The 19680-nt window shown below is 39.6% G+C and overlaps 1 protein-coding gene across 1 annotated transcript; it reads left to right on the top strand.

Moving 5' to 3' along the window:
- tbx5a (T-box transcription factor 5a) lies at positions 1–17855 on the top strand. The gene is made up of 9 exons (XM_067484920.1): positions 1–436; positions 1137–1309; positions 1948–2042; positions 3386–3505; positions 4151–4298; positions 9746–9898; positions 12657–12748; positions 14148–14380; positions 14689–17855. Exons 2-9 carry the CDS (start codon positions 1166–1168, stop codon positions 15279–15281), a joined length of 1578 nt encoding a protein of 525 aa, XP_067341021.1. The 5' UTR covers positions 1–436; positions 1137–1165; the 3' UTR covers positions 15282–17855.
- Positions 17856–19680: the final 1825 nt, after the last annotated feature.

The raw sequence follows: 19680 nt of genomic DNA on the forward strand, positions 1-19680 counted from the left end.
ATTGATGCGCAGTGGTGGGGTGGAGAGGGAGTGCGCGCGAGAGAGAGTGGGAGACGTAGAATTGACAAGCCAGAGGCTGGGAGAGAGAGGAGGGACGAAGGAGGTGACGGACCTGCTCCTCTGGGATTCGGCTACAGCCTACTGCCAGGTGCTAGCAACTAGGTCGCCTCAGAAAACGGTCTGCAGCTTAAAAATGCAGAAGAAGGCACTATAGGAGCGTTTTGTAGCTGTCCCCGAGCTACGCGAGGATCTCCAAGGTCGCGGGTCCGCTTCCAGGAGAACTGGACTAAGTGTGAGACAAAGCGAGGATTCATGGAGATTTCGTGCAACTTCGCCGAGGCAAACGCGTGGATTATCTGATTGGAGACGGGCCACTGAGCATCCGAAGGACGGGACGGCGTTGTTCTGTTGTGCCCCGACGTGGTTTTGTTTTTAGGTAAGCTGACCCCGCTCTGATCCGGCTACGTGTATTCGCTGCTGGTGTAATTTCCCAGCGGTTCACGGCGTAGTTAAGGCTGCTCTGTGTTTCAGGGAATCTCTGCTCTCAAAAGAAGTGACACCGTTAGAGGAGAGTTGTTTTGGAGAGACACCAAGTGTGTGTTGTATTTGGCTCAGGGCATGTCGCGATGTCACAACAAAGCTCGTGTCTTTTGATTTCGGAGCATGAATAGGAAATAGCGTTTCCCAAAAGCGAGAGGCCTGCGCCAATGTTTAGCCTCGTTCTCTGCAAATGAGTAGTCACAGTTCTAATGTTTGGGGGGAACCTACCCACGGTGCATTTCCATTTTCATGGATTAAAAACTTTGTCGTTGTTATAAAACAGACCATATTTGTGACAAATATCAGCCATAAGCTACTACAACTTCAGTTTATTTTAACAATTTACATTACAGTTATTAACATCCTCCAATTTGAAATCAAGGTGCTGTATTCAACTTTCGTCTGTAGTCTGTTTTGATGTGAAATGCTTGTCTCCCTCAGCTGTTTTCTACTGCAAGGCGTTTATCGCATTGTATCGCAAAATAGTAAAAAGAATGTTGCCCGCTTGTAAACATAAACTTATTAAAGTCATTATGTATTATTGTTATTAAGCATGTCCCGTTCCGGACACTGACATTTCTGCTTGGATCTTCCAGCTGGGACGGTAGCTTTCGGAGCTCCGGTCATGGCGGACCAAGAAGAGACATTTAGCCTTCAAAATTCTCCTGGCGGCTCGGATTCAAGGGAAGTACAAACCGATAGTAAATCAGAGAAACAGACCGGGACCTCAAACAAATCCCCATCATCACAGACAACTTACATCCAGCAGGTCAGTAGGCCTCACTTTCACTGCAGGCTACCACTATGGTGTTGTTGATTTTGTGGTTGAAATATTCACAAAATTCTTAAATTAAGAAAACAAAGTGTCTTCTTGCGGCAGTACCACTTTTTTAAATTTCCATATGTAACTTTTTGGATGCAGTATTTAATCTGTGGTTTTGTCACCAAGATGATCCAAGTAACAGACAACAGACAAATGAGTTTGTGAATTCTAACAATAGAAAAACTTTCGGAACGTTTCTGTTTATTTCTAGCCAAGATTTAATGACAGTGAAACTCTGTAGGAGAATATAAACACTGTCACTGATACTCACTGCGGCTCTTTACGCTGTACTTTGTAGTTTAAGTGCGTAAAGCCCAGTCAGTTTGACTGCAGGGCAGTCAGATCTTCGGTTAAGTGGTTACACGAGAATTACAACGTCAATACATTATTTATTCGTTAGACTTGACTGAACAGCATATCAAAAAAATGTCTCCCATCAACCCATTTATAATTTAATCTTCAGCAGCTGGACACATGTTTTGAAAACTCCCAAAACTAGATTAAATTTGTGCATAACGCCTCTGCCGGAAACCTACAGGGCTTTGAACAAGGAACGTGTTTTTATGTTTAATGCTTTTTTTTAGGGAATGGAGGGAATAAAAGTCTACCTGCATGAGAGGGAACTCTGGATGAAGTTTCATGAAGTGGGGACAGAGATGATCATCACCAAAGCCGGAAGGTAAGATACCAAATTATAAATATCTTTATCATGAAATAATAAATGAAAACAAGGGTTTGACTGCACGTCTGTTTGCTGTTAGGCTCGACGCCCTATTGTATGACAGTGTATGACATTTATCTAGGCCTATTTGTGACTTAAAATCTAGACTTATGGGCCCGACTGGAATTTTTTCTTGCGTAGGGATTTGGAAATATACACTGCGAGGAGCAACAGAGAAAACACAGAGCATCTGGTGAACGATTTAGCGCTTAGTAACACCATGAGAGCGTAGCCTATATTTTAGTCTGGGTGGCCCTGCTGAGAAATGCAATACCATCGACCAGTCTGAGAGATTAAATGGGCAAAACTGTCGCCTGGTGCAAATACTGCTCACTGTACGTGTGTTTTACTTTTATGATCGGGAGAAATACATTTTAGGAGCATGTGCTCTACCATTTGCAGTCTCTTTGTATCTGCTGTGTGCGTAATTATATGCAGACTGTCTCCAGCAGACGCTGCGTACAACACGTTTACATGCAACATGTGGGCACCGTCTCGCTGTCATCTCCACAGTTGCCTTCAGACTGAATGCAATCAAAAAAGGCGCACGTCGGCTGAGTGTGAACCTGCATACCTGCAGAATTGCCTCGAGTGTCTGCTCATGTCAATCGCCCGCTTATCCACAAGTGTGTATTAAAAATGATGCATATTTATAATTTAACAGAGCTGTATATCATTGTGTTCCCCGATGGTGGAAGAAGGCAGTTGTTTTCCCACCGCTGCACAAAGTCTCCATTATGTTCCCGTCAGTCATTTCACTTCTGTTTTTGGCGTGAATTGACATAACACAGCATTCATCGTCGTCCTCAGCCCTTCCCTTAGACTCGCGAGATTGCTTCACACACATTATGTGTTTTTGTCCAATCTGACAGCTACCAAATGTCCCAATGAGATACTACACAAATCTGGCCCACGGTGGAAAAACATTTCATAACGCAGGTCTCACACAGACCTAGAGTCCTGACCCCAGAATAGTCTCTCCAAGCCAAATAAAGGTATTTATCTGACATTTTCAACCATCCGATCATCCAATATGATTTATTTTAGTTTCCAATTTGAATTCTTGCAATCAACAGTTTGGCTCTGAAAACACAAATTAGATGTTTTTTACGATTGTGTAGAAACACAATGGGATGGGAAAATGGACACAATGGGATGTAAATTCTGTTTATATTACTGCAACAGAAAACTATGACAATACACTAAAGTCTCTCTTGTGTGTGTGTGTGTGTGTGTGTGTGTGTCCCTTATTTTGACATAAATACTACACAGCGCTATAAAAAGTATTTTGTTCTTTGCAGGAGAATGTTTCCCAGCTTCAAAGTGAAAGTCACAGGATTAAACCCAAAAACTAAATATATTCTCCTGATGGATGTTGTTCCTGCGGACGACCACAGATACAAATTCGCCGACAATAAATGGTATGTAAGCTATAACACCAAAAAAAGAAATTTTCCTTGCAGAAACAATCGTTTCTTTAATTTTACGCGCAGAACTTGTGTCCACAATAAGGACCATTGTTTCGGGGGTCTCAGCTACTCTCTCTGGAATTTACTTAAACAGGAAATTTTTTATTGATGTCGTGATGTATAAGAATCGGAAGTGAACAAAATTATTGCTCCAGAATTATGAACTGCGTGTTTTCTAATGGTTGCCAAGAAATGCTGTCAGGGAGAAACGTCTCTGCCGGACTTGACTTTTTGGTGTTGAATGAATGTTTAATGACTTTTCCTACAGATACATCAGCCTATTTATGACCCGCCACAGGGCTTTCTTTTACAGTGGCGCGTAAACATATTTGTTTAGTGTCATTTCGGTTTCTCCAACCTTGGCTATGAAAGTCGTGTTTTGGCTCAGTGCCTTTCAGTGAGGAGATACGCAAAGAGAATATTCCTTTACCACTATTGCCGATTATGACTGTCCAAAGCGTGTCTTTGTTGGAAACACAGTTCAACTGTCAGTATCCCGGTGCCCTTTAAATACATTGCGTAAACGAGAACAATTAACATAATGAAAAATGTGGTCGGTACAAGTTGTCACAGTGTGACTGTGTTGCTGTGATTCAGGTCTGTGACTGGGAAGGCAGAGCCCGCTATGCCCGGGAGGCTCTACGTCCACCCGGACTCTCCCGCCACGGGAGCGCATTGGATGAGGCAACTCGTCTCCTTCCAGAAGCTGAAACTGACCAACAACCACTTGGACCCGTTCGGACACGTAGGTGCCTATAGGCCCATCATCACTACAGTTTCACCTCAGTTCTGTGTCTCGGTGAATGTATTAATAACCTTCCTCAGTGGCACTTCAGCAGCACGACGTTTCTGTATAGGCCCTGTGATCAGACTGTTTATTTTTTATTTTTTATGCTAAATGAATTAGTCAAAAATGTTTGCGCTCAAAGTTTTAAAACGATCAGACATTTTACTGCCCCTCCTCTACTTGCCTCTGAACAACTGTAACTTTACAGGATTAGGCTGAAGGCGGTCTGTTAAATTTATTTAAAGATCGAACACATAAAAAATACTGCACTTCTCCAGCGTTAGGCGCAAGGATATTATCCTTCTTCATAAACTTTTATCGGATCCTTAAAATTTGTTTATTCACTAGATAGTTTCTATTTAAAAGTAATACATACAATTTATTTTGTTCATCATTGTTGCTAAAAATATTTTTCTCAAACCTCCTATATTTTACATATTTTTGTGAAACAAATTCTGTCCACTTCTCTAATTTCTTTTAGAACCTAGTTTAGAGAATTTCATTAAAACTGTGAAACGGATTATAAATCATAGTGTTTTTCTTCTGAAGTAAAAAACAAAGAAAAAAAAATATTTTCACAGTCAAAAAATAATTACTTTAATTTCAGAAACTGTGGTCCAGTTTTATAAATCTCATGAAGAAAATGTGTTGTTCTTTGACGGTGACATGGAAAAGCTATGAATTAAACTGGCATACAATGGAATATGCTAGAAGACAAAATTGAAACAATCTGTCTAACCAAAAAAAGTGAAACAGCGCAGTATGTTAGGCCCACACAGAGTTTTGAAACAGCTCAGTGAATGATGCAGAGTCTATTTGTTTTAAAAGTACAGTTATGATCTTTTTTCCTCAAAAATCCACATTTTGCACAATAAAAAAAAAAAAAAACCTGCCCATAATTTTCATAAGTTTAAACTTCATTTTGAGAAAACCATAATTCCTACAACTGATAAAAGACTATCCTTTAAGACTCTTCACACCCTGCCAACATTGATGGTATAAATTGGTGGTTAAAACAAGATGCTGGAATGTTTTGGTCATTTTGGTTTATTAGACTGTAGCAGCCAAGACTGCGGGCATCCTGTAAGTCAGCTTTCATAAGTAAAGGGCAGCAGTTGGGAACTTTTAAGCAAAGAGAAAATAAGCAATTTCATCCCCACACAGCACCTTCTTTTCCCCCCTTACCAGTGAGGGGCTCAATGGTACCGATTTTCCTAACTTTAACTCCTCGTTATTCTGAACTCCCCTTCTGGCCCAGGGCTTTTGTGATTCCTGTCTCACTCGAAACAGAAAACAAAAACATCACCCACTTCACCAACGTGTTTCCATTCTACAAATTGGCTTGCTGGAAGCCGGTTTAATAACATTTTGAGTTGATGGGCACATAGAAGCCTAATTAGATGTCTCACTGTAGAAACAAAATAGACACAATTATTTTTCTTACTAGTAGTTGTTAAGGGGGAAAAAAATTATGAGCTTGGTAAAAAGGAATGACAATAACAGTCATGACAATAATATTATTAGGTAATAATAAAATAACGTTTTATCTGCCCCAGTGACTAAATAATAAACATATTCCATTAATCTGCTAATAACAATTGTTATGTTCCTAGTGCCAGTCTTTTACAATCTCCTGTATCATTAGCTCCAGTGACAATAAATCTAAAATAAGACTTAAGTTTTCAATTGTTCTGAAGCCAAGAATGAATATTTAGTCTTACACACACACACACACAAGCCACTATCTATCCACATGGCACCCATAGTGATTGTTGCCTTGCCAAAGCCCAGCTGGTGAAATCAAAGTGGAGCTCAGTCCGAAAATGAGTGGCGTTGTAAATTTTGGGTAAAAGTGCTTTTTTGATTAGTTGCAGTGGTTCCTGGCTCACCCTCTTTCATGCTAGGAGACAGCACCATGGGATTCATAAATGAAAAGTTGGTGGCTGGCCAGAAATATAGTCCGTCAACTTGTTGATCCAGCTGGTTTAAATACCCTGTAGATGCTTTATAATTACTAACAGTGTGATATGAGAGCATACCATTCTAACGTAGATTGGGCTAATTCAGGACGAGACTGGAGTGGTTACATTTCTCTAGAAACGTCTGGTAATTAGATGCAGATCAGTGGACTGAGCAGGGCCGAGTTCAGCAGCTCAGGCCTGGAGAGAGTAGAGGAGGCCTCAGTGTTTGTGTTCACTTACCCGTCTACTCTTAGCTCTGTTGTGTATGTGTGTGCGTGTCATTCAGACATCTGTGTTGGCAAATATTGTCTATGAAGTGGCTTAGTCGTGTTTGTTTAGTTTCTGCAACTTTTACTTTATTGATATTTTCAGGCAAAGTGCGTTGACATGAGTAGCAACAAGATACATTATTGTGTTTCAGTAATGTAAAGCATCTTATTTGCACATGTAGTCAATTTCATCATACTAAAGGTCAATCTCTCCAAATAGTTTTTCCATTGAATAATTTGCATCAGTTATAATGTGATTATGTAACTAAGCACATTTAATCAAATTCTTTTTGAGTAATTCTATGAGATGCCTCTCTATACTTTGATTCCACTACTTTGCAGAATATAAAAATTTAATATTTTTATTTCAGTATATCTGCATGAAAACTAGTTACTAGTGTTTTTTATTTACAATATATATAAAATAGGATTTGTTGCTCTCAAATTCCTTAAAGTGTGTGGTTTAAACTATTCAAATGGTGTGTATAATGTATAATTAATGCACTGGTGATAGTAATCCATTAGTATGATATATAGAAATATATATACCAACATAATATTGTTGAAAGGACCATTTTGCTTAATGAGTACTTGAGATATTTACCCATCTCTATAGCTATCCTAAACTTTTTTGTGCATAACTTTTACTTTACTTTTTAAGACAGTTTAGGATCAGAGTATGTCACCCACTCCACTAGAGTATTTTGTTCTTGTTATTATGGATTCAAGTTACCAAATTGGTGTTGTTTGTGTATTTGAATTCCTAAAAATTTGTCTCAGGTTTTAAATTGAGCTACAGTTTTGCTTTGCTCTCCCCCTCCACTGCCTGAATATTTCTCCGTGTTCTTCTTGCCCCCTCAATTTGCTCCTGCACTCGTCTCCCCATCTTCCCACACATGTTTTGGTGAGTGGGGTGGAGTGTGAGGATCACACTGTTTATATTTGAATGGCAGTGTACGATGAGCAATAGATGATGGTGTATAAAGCCTGTTAATCCCAAGGCTTGTGGAAACCCTCTGAAGTGGTGGAACTTGAAAGCAAAGGGCAGCGGCGTGAGACCCAAAGTGATCCCTCACTATCATTAAATACTATCATTCAGAGGCTGGGGGGCAGAGATACAGGGACCCAGGCTGGGCAGGGAGATGAGGCGTGTGCTGGGGCCCCAGTGGGTGGTCTACAGCTACACCCCTACCCCCACAAACGGCCTTCTAACACACATACTGGACTTTGGAAACCCACAGTCAGCAGGCCATGCTATTTTCCAGGGTGAAATGCAGTTAGAGTTTGCCTTGCAGCTTTTAATGAGTCTCAGTGGCAGACATTTTTAGGTTTCTGTGGCTGTATTGTGATGAATGGTGTGTTTGCATTGATGGGTTGGTTGTTGTGGTTTGTCCCAATCTTGGACATATCTCTGCAAACCTCAAATAAGCGAATAATGAATGCATGCATGGGAGAACACTTTGTTTAAGCTCATTCTTCTCTGCATTTCGCTCAGATAGTTTTGCAGGAGAAAAGCTCTTTAATAGAACGTTGAAGTCTAAAAAGACTCTGAGCAGAATGGTGGGGCTGCTTTCTGGTTGCTCGATGTTTTAAGAATAATGTTTCATTTGCACAGTGACATATGCTGCACAGGAACCAATGCAAACTAAAACAAATAGACTGGGATTAAAGTAGCATGGTTTAATTTCAATTATTTTCGGACTAATTAAACTATGCTCAACACAGGTCCCAAAAACCTCTACTTCATATATTTCATCCATGGTGGTTCCACTTCAGTTTATTCACCTGGTATTTATAGGGAGCAAGCTGGCAATCAAAACACATTTTACCTATTATCCAATTAACTAAGGAAATAAAGAAGTAAATATTCAGTTAAACTATTATGTAACAATGAATAACCATTGTTATCATCCTCCCAAAATTATTCAGTTTACTCTAGGACTTTGTTTTATGTCTGTGTAGTGTTTGATGCTCCCACAGGCACTGGAGGTCGGGGTGATCCCTTGTCTCTTCTTGTGCTGGCAGTGAAAGGCAGATACAAAAACAACCTTTAAGATAACAGATAAGAGGAATGCCTATGGGACAGAAAGGTGGGGTAGCAGGGTGTAAAAAGAAGTGGGGGCTAAGTGGAGGAACGAAAACAAAATTACTGTTTTAAATCTTTAGATGTTAATCATTTAGAAACAAAAACATTACTTTCTCAAGGCCAATCACTCCAATGGTCTATCCAGATAATTAAACTTAATCCATGCAGAATAGAGGGCCAAAATAGAGAAGTTCAAGGCTCAAGTTCAAGCCGTGTGAACAGAGTCATGTTGCAAAGCTAACCGCTGATAGCAGTCATCACCCAGCACAGACTAGGTTCTTCAAGTTAGATGGGCAACAACTGAGAGGACAAGTTTAAGGGCCCATCGTATAAATCTTCTGGGATCACTCATCTAATCTAGTAATTACAGTTACTAGGGGAACAGTATTGCAGAGAATTAGACCCCTGCTCAATGACACTCATGAGTTCCAATAATTTAGTTTTTCCTAACTCTTCAGGCTGCAATAGAACCATTCATACTAGAAAGTTCATAAGAGGCCTTGTACAAAAAGAAAATTGTCTTAGTCTAAATATATTAATAAAACAATAAAACTAATCTAGTTGTTACTTTTAAAGCAATGAAAGTTTAATCTTTGGTTAAACGTATAATTTGCCGAAAAATCTGTTATTGCAGCTTTGGACTGAATCTGTTTATTTTATTCGGAGCTCCTGAGGTTCTGTGAAATTAATGGATTATAATGGATCGCCTTAAGTAAAAGCTGCCAAGCTTTTCTTTCCGTCGCCTTTGTGTCTAATTCCTGGAGTCGTACAGAAATTAGACTAAGCCATTAATATTCTTCGCTTTTTTTATCCTTGTGAGGCATGCTGGCCTATAAATGGGCTTTGCACCCGCGTGTCTGTACAGTATGTATGAAAATGTAGTTTTTGGTCAAGATGTGAGCAATAATGAACAAGGCCTCCAAAAATAAACAGTTATCATGCATTCGGCTAAATTGATTTAGGTATTTTTGGTTTACATTCTCTAACCGCTGTAAAGCGAAACGTTGTCAAAGCAATGTTTGGTCTGCAGGTTTTGTTTCCTGAGAGGGGTTCTCATTAGTATCTAAATCTATTTCTTCTTTAAACCAGATCATCCTCAATTCGATGCACAAGTATCAACCGAGGATCCACATCGTGAAGGCGGATGAAAATAACGGCTTCGGCTCCAAAAACACGGCTTTCTGCACGCACGTTTTCACAGAGACAGCTTTCATCGCCGTCACGTCCTATCAGAACCACAAGGTAAAGTTTGCTACTCTTGTTTTTTGTTTGGTTTTTTTGGTTTCACTTGACTATGTGACGTAGTGGACAAGGTAAAAGCACAACCTGTAGGTAATTTCATTTTTAAAAAGATAAACGGGGCAAAACGTATAAATGCAAACATATTTAGGCCTATATCTCATAAATCTTTGTTTGTTTGTTTTTTGTTTTGTTTACATAAATCCAACCCTCTTAAAGTCTAAATTCCTCTTCAAACCAAAAAAACCCAAATAATTAATATGTGACTAGTAGAGCTCATCTACACGTGGCCCGGAGCCCTGGCAGCGAACTGGACAGGTCCGTGGGTCTGCAGGAGAAAGCATGAAAGGTCTGGATCTCACTGAGGCTGCAGGAAGCCGTGTCACTCTCAGCTGAAAGCTTCTATCACAATGAGTCACTGACAAATGAGGGAAAAACTTCAGATACCCGAGTAGACGACGTCTGACCCCAAGAGACTTTTTCCAAGTTACAGGCCCATAGTGCTTTGTAGAGTGAGGCAAGCTGCAGATAAACCTCTGGTGTGACTCACTACTTTAATAAAACCCCGATAATAATAAAAATAATATTAATAATAATCTGATGCGTGTTTGTCTCACTAAACAACAGTTAACTATGCAACTAAAGTTTTTCAGCGATGCAGCACTTTGAAATTGGGTTTATGCCGGTTGTTTGGGTTAAGTAGGTTTTTACTTGCGCTGCAACGTGCGGAGCAGCCCCTGCTAATTTGAAAAAAACCTTCGTAAGTTGTTGAAAGATGTGCATCTCTATTTCCCCGCATGTTACTAAGGGTGGTTAGGTTAAAAAAAAGGAACATTGTAAAACAAATGTTAAAAGTCGTTTAAATTATTTTTGCACACGCATTGTAAATATAATCTATATATTTACTGACGATTCAAATGCTAATTTGTTTGTTTCTCGCTTTAATAATAGTTAATAGTAATTATTAGTAAGTGATTCGTTTGGCTCTTTTTGCTTAAAAGGTGAAAACGCGGAAGATGTCATTATTTTCACAGAGCGTGATTTCCTCAGGCCGTGCACCCTCACTTTTTTTCAGAGTTGCGTGTTAACAATTGAGGAAAGAAGCAGAAATAAAACTCTGTATTTTCCTCGTCCACATTTCTAAGGGAGAAGATTCTTGGAAATACAGAAAATCTGTAAACTGCGTCTGTTTAACGTCACTTAACCATGCATGCCTATATGTTTTTAGTTTGGGGAATATGGGAGAAAGGGGCGAAAGCTCATAATGTCTCCGCAGCCAATCCGATTTCCCCTCTATTTCTGGGAACAGGAAGCACAAATGACTGACACTCTGTAGAAACCATTCATTATTTTCAAACATGTTATTGGGGGCTGAGATCGTAACCAGGGGCTAATTATTGGGGCTTTCCAGACCTGCAGAAAAACAAGCATTTCTGATTTCCAGGCACTTTACCACAACTGCATAATCAGTCTAACATCTGCCAGAGCAATGTGCACGTTCTGCAGGCATGTGTCCAGTTCACCTGTTAGACTCTTAGCTAATGAAGTCACTGGTTTCAACCTTTAGCTGTTACAGCTGTAATTAAAAACATTTTTTTAATATATCTGTATATTTTTTTGTTACTTCGTTATAAAAACTCTGTAGCCTATATTTAAGTTATATTTAATAAATCATATTTTAAACACTGCATGTCCTTAAACTAAAGGCATCTGGAAATATGTTTATGTAAACCTCAGTTATTTTAATGATCACTGTTTGAACATAGTCAAGTAAAACTGTTCAGCCTTTAAAGCTGTGAATGAATTTTGCTTGATTATTCTTCCAAATTATTTTGAAAATATTCATATTTTCTGCTCTCATGTGTTTTGCAAATAATTTTACTTTTCTGTAAACTAAACCTGGCTATCCCTTGGGAATGGGTAATTATTTGTGTAGCGGAGGGTACATAGTGCAACAGGACTCTAAACTATTTATTCCAAAGATGAAACAGTTTGCAATGCTCTGCCAGGCTGCATGTATTAACAAGAAGTTAGCGGAGTGTCACACAGGAGATTTTACAAGGTTTGGTGAAAGTGTCAGCCAGCGTGCAGACAAACCTCAAGCCTTGTCAGAAAGCAAGAAGCACACAAGAGCTGCCAACTACCTACCGGCCAGAAACCACTGCTCATGAGAGGGATATCCCTGGATTGACTCTAAACAGTTTGGGATTAACTTACTTTTTTGAGATTTTCAACATAAATCCTTCTTTTGTTTAATGTTTCTAAGTCCTTTTTCCCACAACACAAAATAACATAATAAATCACTTTATTTGCATCTGTCAATGTGCCAGACACCATCAAATGTAACATTATAAATTATGCAATAAAAAGGGTTTATTGATTGTATGTTGGCTAATTGTTCAGCATGGGATCCCCAAAAGAATTTTAGGTTAGGGAAATCGTGATCCTGGGAGAGCTGTGAGGAGCATGTAAGAAAAGTTCAAAGCTCAAAAAGAAGCTGTAATACGGTCATCATATTAACCTCAGGCTGAAGGGGGCTTGTCTGTTGTGAGGGTCTAGTATTTACAGAAATGTTTAAATGACAGCAATTTGGCGGCTTATATGTACATGTAAAAGTGAAACTTTAATGGGCTTATGAAATGTTTTAAAGTACTAGAAAGCTACATATTTTGTAATGACACAGCATGGAAAGCACAACAAATGGCTTTTATTGAACTATTTTTCTCTGTGTTACTTATGTCAAATGTACTTGCTGCTCCAGATAACTCAGCTGAAAATTGAAAACAACCCATTTGCAAAAGGATTTCGTGGAAGTGATGACATGGAACTGCACAGGATGTCCAGAATGCAAAGGTACACATTTTTTTTTAAATGTTCACTCTGAAGAGTGTACATATCTATATTATCCTAATAATATGTATTCATGTGTATATTTAATGATCCTGGGTTCTGATACATGGAAATGCTGACATTTGCTGACATGATCCTGCAGTTAGTCTGGGATTACTGACTTCCTCATCGCACTGTCACTTAACAAGCTCCACTTTAATCTTTCAATCACCCCAGTGCGAGCCAGCTATGAGCATTCTCAGTTAAATGTTATTTTCGGTGATGTAAGTGTAGTTCTTGATCTTCAGCCACTTTTCATGCTGAAGACTTTTATGGCTGATCTGGCAGTACCTCTGAAACACAACTGCAACATCTCTCTTCCACACAGCTCTACAAGGATGTTCCAACTGCTTATGTGTCTGCTTTGTCTGTGTGTGTGTGTGTGTGTGTGTGTGTGTGTGTGTGTGTGTGTGTGTACATTTATTCATGTTAAACTGGTGGTATCGCTTGGTCCAGCAGCCAAGGCAGTATATAGTTGCTCTCTCCCTCTCTGTTATTCTGTTATTCAGTCCAGATGATGGATGGAGCATGGGTTCATACTTTGTGGAAAACACTTTTTCAAAGGAGAAAATCTGGTTTTGAATCTCACAGCCCACCCACTCCCCCTCGGGCAGCTGATACAGACGTCTGTATTCAAATGTAGAAATCCCAAATCATAAAAAAAACTGGAAAAGCTGTTTGGCTTTTCCCCATGTGCTAAAATCCTACCTCCTTCTCGTAACCTTTACTTCGAGCCAAATCATAAAGGTCTTTTTAACTAAGCATTTCAGATTAAGGTCATGATTAATGCTGCAGGGTAAAGCCCTGTACTTTCAAGTATTTTTTTAAAAACATTACTGAGTTGATTGTTTTAGACACACATTAAGATATTTTAAGTAGGTGCGTGCCAGGAGATATTATAATGTTTTGAGTGATATGCATTTTACCTATCAAAATTTGCAAATATATAGAGTCTGTGGAGAGTCCAGACCACACTATCAATCTTATATGCCACTGTCCAATCCTGCAAGTCTGCTCTTGGTTACACTTTTGAAGGGAGAGCTTATTGGAAAACCAGGTCTGTGTTTCAACTGAAGCGATCCCTGAAATCAAAGAACCAAAAGTAGCGAAATGATCTATTGTTCGATCTTGTGGATTAATAGGAGTCAAAAATACACTGACATTTTCAGGAGTCAATCTCTGTGTGTGTCCTGTTGTTGATTGGGGAGATTTACTTTTTCATTAAACCGCTGATTTTGTTGTTTTTGCATTAATGTGTTCATACAAAACTCTATTATTAATAATCCCTACAACAACATATAAAATGCTTTAATATTTCTGGTCAGTTTACATAATTACTAACAACTGTAACTGTGCGTTGCAGTACCAAGGAGTATCCAGTGGTGCCTCGTAGTACAGTGCGACAGAGAGTGGGTTCCAGCCAGAGCCCATTCAGTGGAGAGGTTCAGGGCATGGGCACTCCCAACACCCTGAGCTCCCAGTACTCCCAGTGTGAGAATGGGGTCACAAGCACCTCACAGGACATGCTGCCTCAGTCAGGCTCCTACCCCCTGCCTCATGAGCACAGCCAGGAGTACCAGTGCATCAAGAGGAAAGGTAGGAGAGCTGAAAGGACTGAATCATACGGAGTTGGCTTACAAGGGGTTTTATCTAGTCGGGGGGAGGGAATTCACATGTTAAGAATTTCACATGGTTACCTTCTTTATTTGCTTTGGGGACACACTTTTTATGTAAATGTTTTTACTTTCATTGAGGTTTTATACAAATCGTGTTATCATAAATCACCTTTTTTTGAGTGAGAGCACATATTCATCATGATGTTAATTTGCTTCCCCTTGCCAGTTCATTTTGATCATTTTTAAAAAATTATTAACACTTTCATTTCTCTGTGGTTCTACTCGCAGTGGAGGATGACTGTCACTCGGGTGAGCACAGCTATAAGAAAGCCTATCTTGAGAGCTCGTCCAGTGAGGAGGATCATTACTATCGCCCTGCTGGCTACACCCAGAGCCTCGGGCTGGCCAGTGGGCCCTACCGCAGTGAATCCAGCCAACGGCAGGCCTGTATGTATGCCAGCGCCTCACAAGGTGCTGAGCCTGTTCCCAGTTTGGAGGACATCAGCTGCAACACTTGGGCCAGTGTCTCACCCTATGGCAGTTGCTCTGTCACCACCATGCAGCCCATGGAGCGGCTGCCCTACCAGCACTTCTCTGCTCACCTCGCCTCAGGGTCTCTGGTGTCCAGACTTGGCGGGGTGGCAGGCCATGCCTCTCCACAGCTGGGTGATGGCCACCACGCGGCCATGTACCAGAGCTCTTTGACCCATCAGACTCTGGGCCGCCAGTGCAGTCCTGGAGCTGGGATCCAGTCGCCAACAGCTGGCCTACCGGGAAACGAATACCTCTATACACACAACATACCGCGTACACTATCACCACACCAGTACCACACTGTACATAGTATCAGCATCATGCCAGAATGGAACGATAACAGCTAAAGGACTTTTTTCACTAAAATATAAATGGAAAAATAAAGGATGGACCAAAATGAGGCAAGCTTTGATGAATTTATGTTTCTTTAACCGTTATTTATTCAGGGTAGATTCACGGAGAGACCTCTCTATTCAGGAATGCCCTTGATCATATTCAAACAGTTACGCACACACACACACACCTAGAAGCTGCCCAATACAACCACAGTCTGATCCATGACCACATCTGGGGTTAAAGGCCGTACTCAAGGGCACCAAAAAGGTGTGAATGAGGGAGGAGACTGGCACTGCATCTTCGTTTGCCCCACCCAGATTTTTCAAGTGAATAAATCTGCAACCCTCTGGCCACAAGTTTGCTTCTCTAACCTTTAGGTCACCACTGCCTCCATTAATATATTTAGAGGATACATCATATTATGATCACTGACAGCAGTGGTCATTCAAAAGAAGGCAATGACAGCAGGACAGCAATCATCTCATCATTAAACTTGTTTTGATAGCATATGCACTTATAAAATTGTCTAACAAAATAACATTCAAATGAACAAAGAGAAACTGGACCACAAAGACTGATCATGTGCAGAGAAAGAGAACACAGTGGAAAATGGAGACACTGATCAGAGGAAAAATTGCTTTTGCCAACGATGCCCAGGTTGGTGATGTCTTGATGATGTTTTTTGGATGTCAACATTTCAAAGGCAAGGGAATACGAGTTCATCATTTTTCTCTTGTATGTATTTCTGTCTCAAAGTTGTGTAAAAAAAAAGATGTTTGTTTTCTGGGACATTAGCCTGGATTCTTATGTTCTTTTAAGCTTTTGTAGTTAACAACGTTCTTTTCAGTGAAATGCTATAAGTTGAAAACAAAGAATAAGCAGATGGGAGCTATTGTTGTGGCTCTTTGATGAATTTTCTTGCTTAGAACGGTTATTTGTTTCCTGTTGCTGTCTCAAATGTAATGTTGATGCCTTGAGTACTGTAGAAATCAGATGCAGGAGAGCACTTCAAGAATTTATTCGTGCAGAGATGCTTAGAGCAGATGCTCTCTCTTAGCATGCAAACAGGCAGCGGTGTTAAAATCAATCATACACAGTAAGGTAATGAAATCTAGAACGTGACAGCACAATAAAGAATAAAGTAATAACTGGATTTTAAAATTGAAGCTTATTTTTCAGTTATCCTCATGATCGGAGTCTACCAACAATAAGTTCAGGATGCCCTGCACTCTAATGTAGTGGAGTCGAGCTGTGATAACTCAGTCATATGCCATTAAACCTGCCTGTCCAACTCTCTATTAACGTTCAGGTATATTTGTACTGGTACAAAAAAGCACAATTACAAAATTGATAGTTTATTTATGGGTACTTTGTGATTCATGAATATATATTAGGACCAAAAGCCCCATTTAATAACTATACTACTAATATTTATTAACTATATCCACTGATCAATCACAAATGAACATATCAGTGAATTAGACACCAAGGCATCGGATGTCCATAAACATAGCTGTAGTGAATAGTCAAGAATTTACCGACAAATTGCAACTTTATAAGGTTGGGGGCTGTGGGTTTGACACCTTGTTGTGGAGTTCCCCTGCCCCCCACGGGGCTAAAATAACTTTAATGTGGCTTTATCTTATTCAGTGACTGCTATATAAAATTTAGTAGTTGACAAAGTGACTCGTTGTGAGAAGGCATCGCGTGTCCGTCACTGTTCTATTACACAGCTTTAATCAAACTATGATCATGACTATGATAATGATCCCACCATAGGAGACAGCAGGAGTATAAAAGTAATTACAGTAATTCGGTATCATATTTCCAGGTAATGTCACTAGTGAAATAAACTACAAAACAAATTAAAACAGCGTGTATGTTGCATCAGAGTAATCTTCAGTATAAAAGTCATATTTTGAGCGGTAGAGACTAACTAAAGCATTGCCATGTTACACTATAATTGGAAATAATTTGACAAAGGTTTTTGCATCTATAACACAAAAGAAACAGCCCTGTTAGTTTTATAGGAGCTTACTTAGTGTATTTTTGTGTAAGTTCTACCTTTGTGTTTTATGCAGTCTCATGTTGTACACTGGTGAAAGTGTGTAACCCTCAAAAAGTATTGTCCTCAAAATGGCACTTCTGTGATAATCAGACTAAGTCAACATGTAAAGTAGCATTTGGACACCGCTTAGAATGTAAATTTACTTGATAAACGGTAGGAGGAGTTCGTTTTCACCATATGAACGTCTTCTTGTTAAGCTAATGTTTTACATGGGGACAGAGGCAAATTCCTAAATTCTTGTAGTCAATATTATGTTATTTGTCAATAGTATTTATTTTTCAACTATGTAAATCAACTTTCTTCTGCATGTATTAAAGATAGATGGACCCATTTCTTTTTTATAACCTGTTTTTTTTATGATTGTTTATAGGATTTTCTAATCATGCTTATATAGAAAACAGGAGATTATCAGACAGGTGTCAAAAGGTGTCCAAGTACGACTGAAACAAGTGGATAACTTTGTAAATAAACATGTACATAACAGAATACTTGCAATAAATTTAAAACATAAATGTTAGTCTGTCTGTTGTTGCCGTATGTTTCCATCTTTGCTCCACCTTCAGCCTGAGCAGATGTCTTATGAGACGTCTAAAACAGTTTGTGTCTATAAATCAAATATTTACTTATGACACACAAGCATCCGGATGTGTGCCAACATCAGTTACATGCAGTTGCTTGCTGCGAGTAATTGTGCTACTGCCACATTTGTTTTCCAAGTCAGGTTGCATTTTTGCCAATAACCTACATTAAGTGGTAATGTCACTGCTTACGATGGCTGATGGAATATCTACCTACTGTGAGATCACTGAGTTATAGCCACTGTCAGTCTTTATACTGTTGTTTTAGAAAGCACTTTTCTTTAGGGAAACCTCTTGGGATCTTGGGATTCACTTTGTGGACATTGAATGGAACATCTTTTGGTTTTTTAGTAGGAGGGCAAATATTAGAGGATACTGAAGGATCACACTAGGCAGATGGGTCTGAGTCTTAATTAGGCACCGATTCACCACATCTGGAAGATGTTTGGATTGGCCCTTTTAACAACAGAAATGCACAGCTGTTACCACTAACATTAATGTTGAGTCCAGAACAAATTGAACAAAGACAAACAATAATCTCTTCAGATCTAACATTTAACAAACAGAGCCAGACCCTCAGGTTGCAGGTATGTCGTACAAGGAAGGTAGTAACATTTAAAAGTGTAAGAACTTTTCACTGTCATAAAGGGTGCAGCATTTGAAACTCTTGTCTCTGAAGCATGATAGTTACAATTGTGGTGTCCCGTTTTATACTCAATTTACTGTATCTGCTGCCTGCTGAAGAAAATATGAGGCTTCATGAAAATCTCTTTAATATCAACTCCTTTACCAGTGCTTAAATTCTACTATCCTCTTTCTATAGGTATTTTCGTGTAGTACTGGCAGGCTTGTGAACGTACGCGACTTGAGAGGGTGTGGTTGGATGTGACCCTAACCCACCTTGCTAAAGCCTGATTCATTTTTCCTACAGAATGTGGCAATAAACCCCACACACACAGCATTTACATCATCGTATCTGCTGTGAGAGTGCTTGGCTTATCAGTCAGAACAAACCCTGACTCAACCCCTTGCTCCTGTGCCTCCTTCCAACCATCCCATTCATATTCCTAAGGTGTCAAAAACTGGCACTTTGTCCAGTCCTTCAGCATTACAGGCTGACGCTAAAGGTTCCCTTTTGCATTGGTAAGAGACGTCCAGGGCTGTCAGCCAAGTACAATGGAAAACCTAGTATATAAATGAAATATTCCTTGTGGGAAGTAAATCATGGTGGTTGGTGTTTGAGTAGTTTCGCACTTTAATGATTATTGTTGCACATGCTTATTTAGAGTACATGTGTAATGTTTTCATTGTATTTGGGTATGTTTAGTTTTGAATTTATGTATTTTATCTTTTAACTTGTTTGTGTGTAATCCTAACCCAATTGCGTGTCGTGTGTGTGTGTGTGTGTGTGTGTGTGTGTGTGGACCAAAATGTAATGTTTTCACACCTGCGACGGAGCATTTTTTGGTAAAAGGTGCATCGAGCAGACACAATTATTGTGGCATCAAATAGGTGTGCTCCTGGGGCTGATGATAAATGGGACCTGTGGCATCTATATGAGACACGGAAGAAACCAAAAGCAGAAATATTTCACACTTAAAAAAGCAGCATCCTGTGTGCTGCTGGTCCACAGCCCCAACTATTGTGTGATGTTGCTACATGGGATTTGGTGGCCTGGCCTTTCCAGGGCAGGTATAAGCAAAGTGTAGCAGTGAGTGTTGAGTGACAGCTGGTGGCCCCAGCAATACAGTGTCAGTTTCTGTT

Source organism: Channa argus, chromosome 18 (assembly GCF_033026475.1).
Source record: "Channa argus isolate prfri chromosome 18, Channa argus male v1.0, whole genome shotgun sequence".
NCBI classification, from domain to species: Eukaryota; Metazoa; Chordata; class Actinopteri; order Anabantiformes; family Channidae; genus Channa; species Channa argus.

Excerpts from the sequence above, each read along its gene's own strand:
- tbx5a (XM_067484920.1), top strand. The coding sequence starts at position 1,166 with ATGGCGGACCAAGAAGAGACATTTAGCCTTCAAAATTCTCCTGGCGGC. Across the intron at positions 1,310-1,947 it reads AGACAACTTACATCCAGCAG|GGAATGGAGGGAATAAAAGT; the intron begins GTCAGTAGGCCT and ends GCTTTTTTTTAG. Across the intron at positions 9,899-12,656 it reads CGTCCTATCAGAACCACAAG|ATAACTCAGCTGAAAATTGA; the intron begins GTAAAGTTTGCT and ends TTGCTGCTCCAG.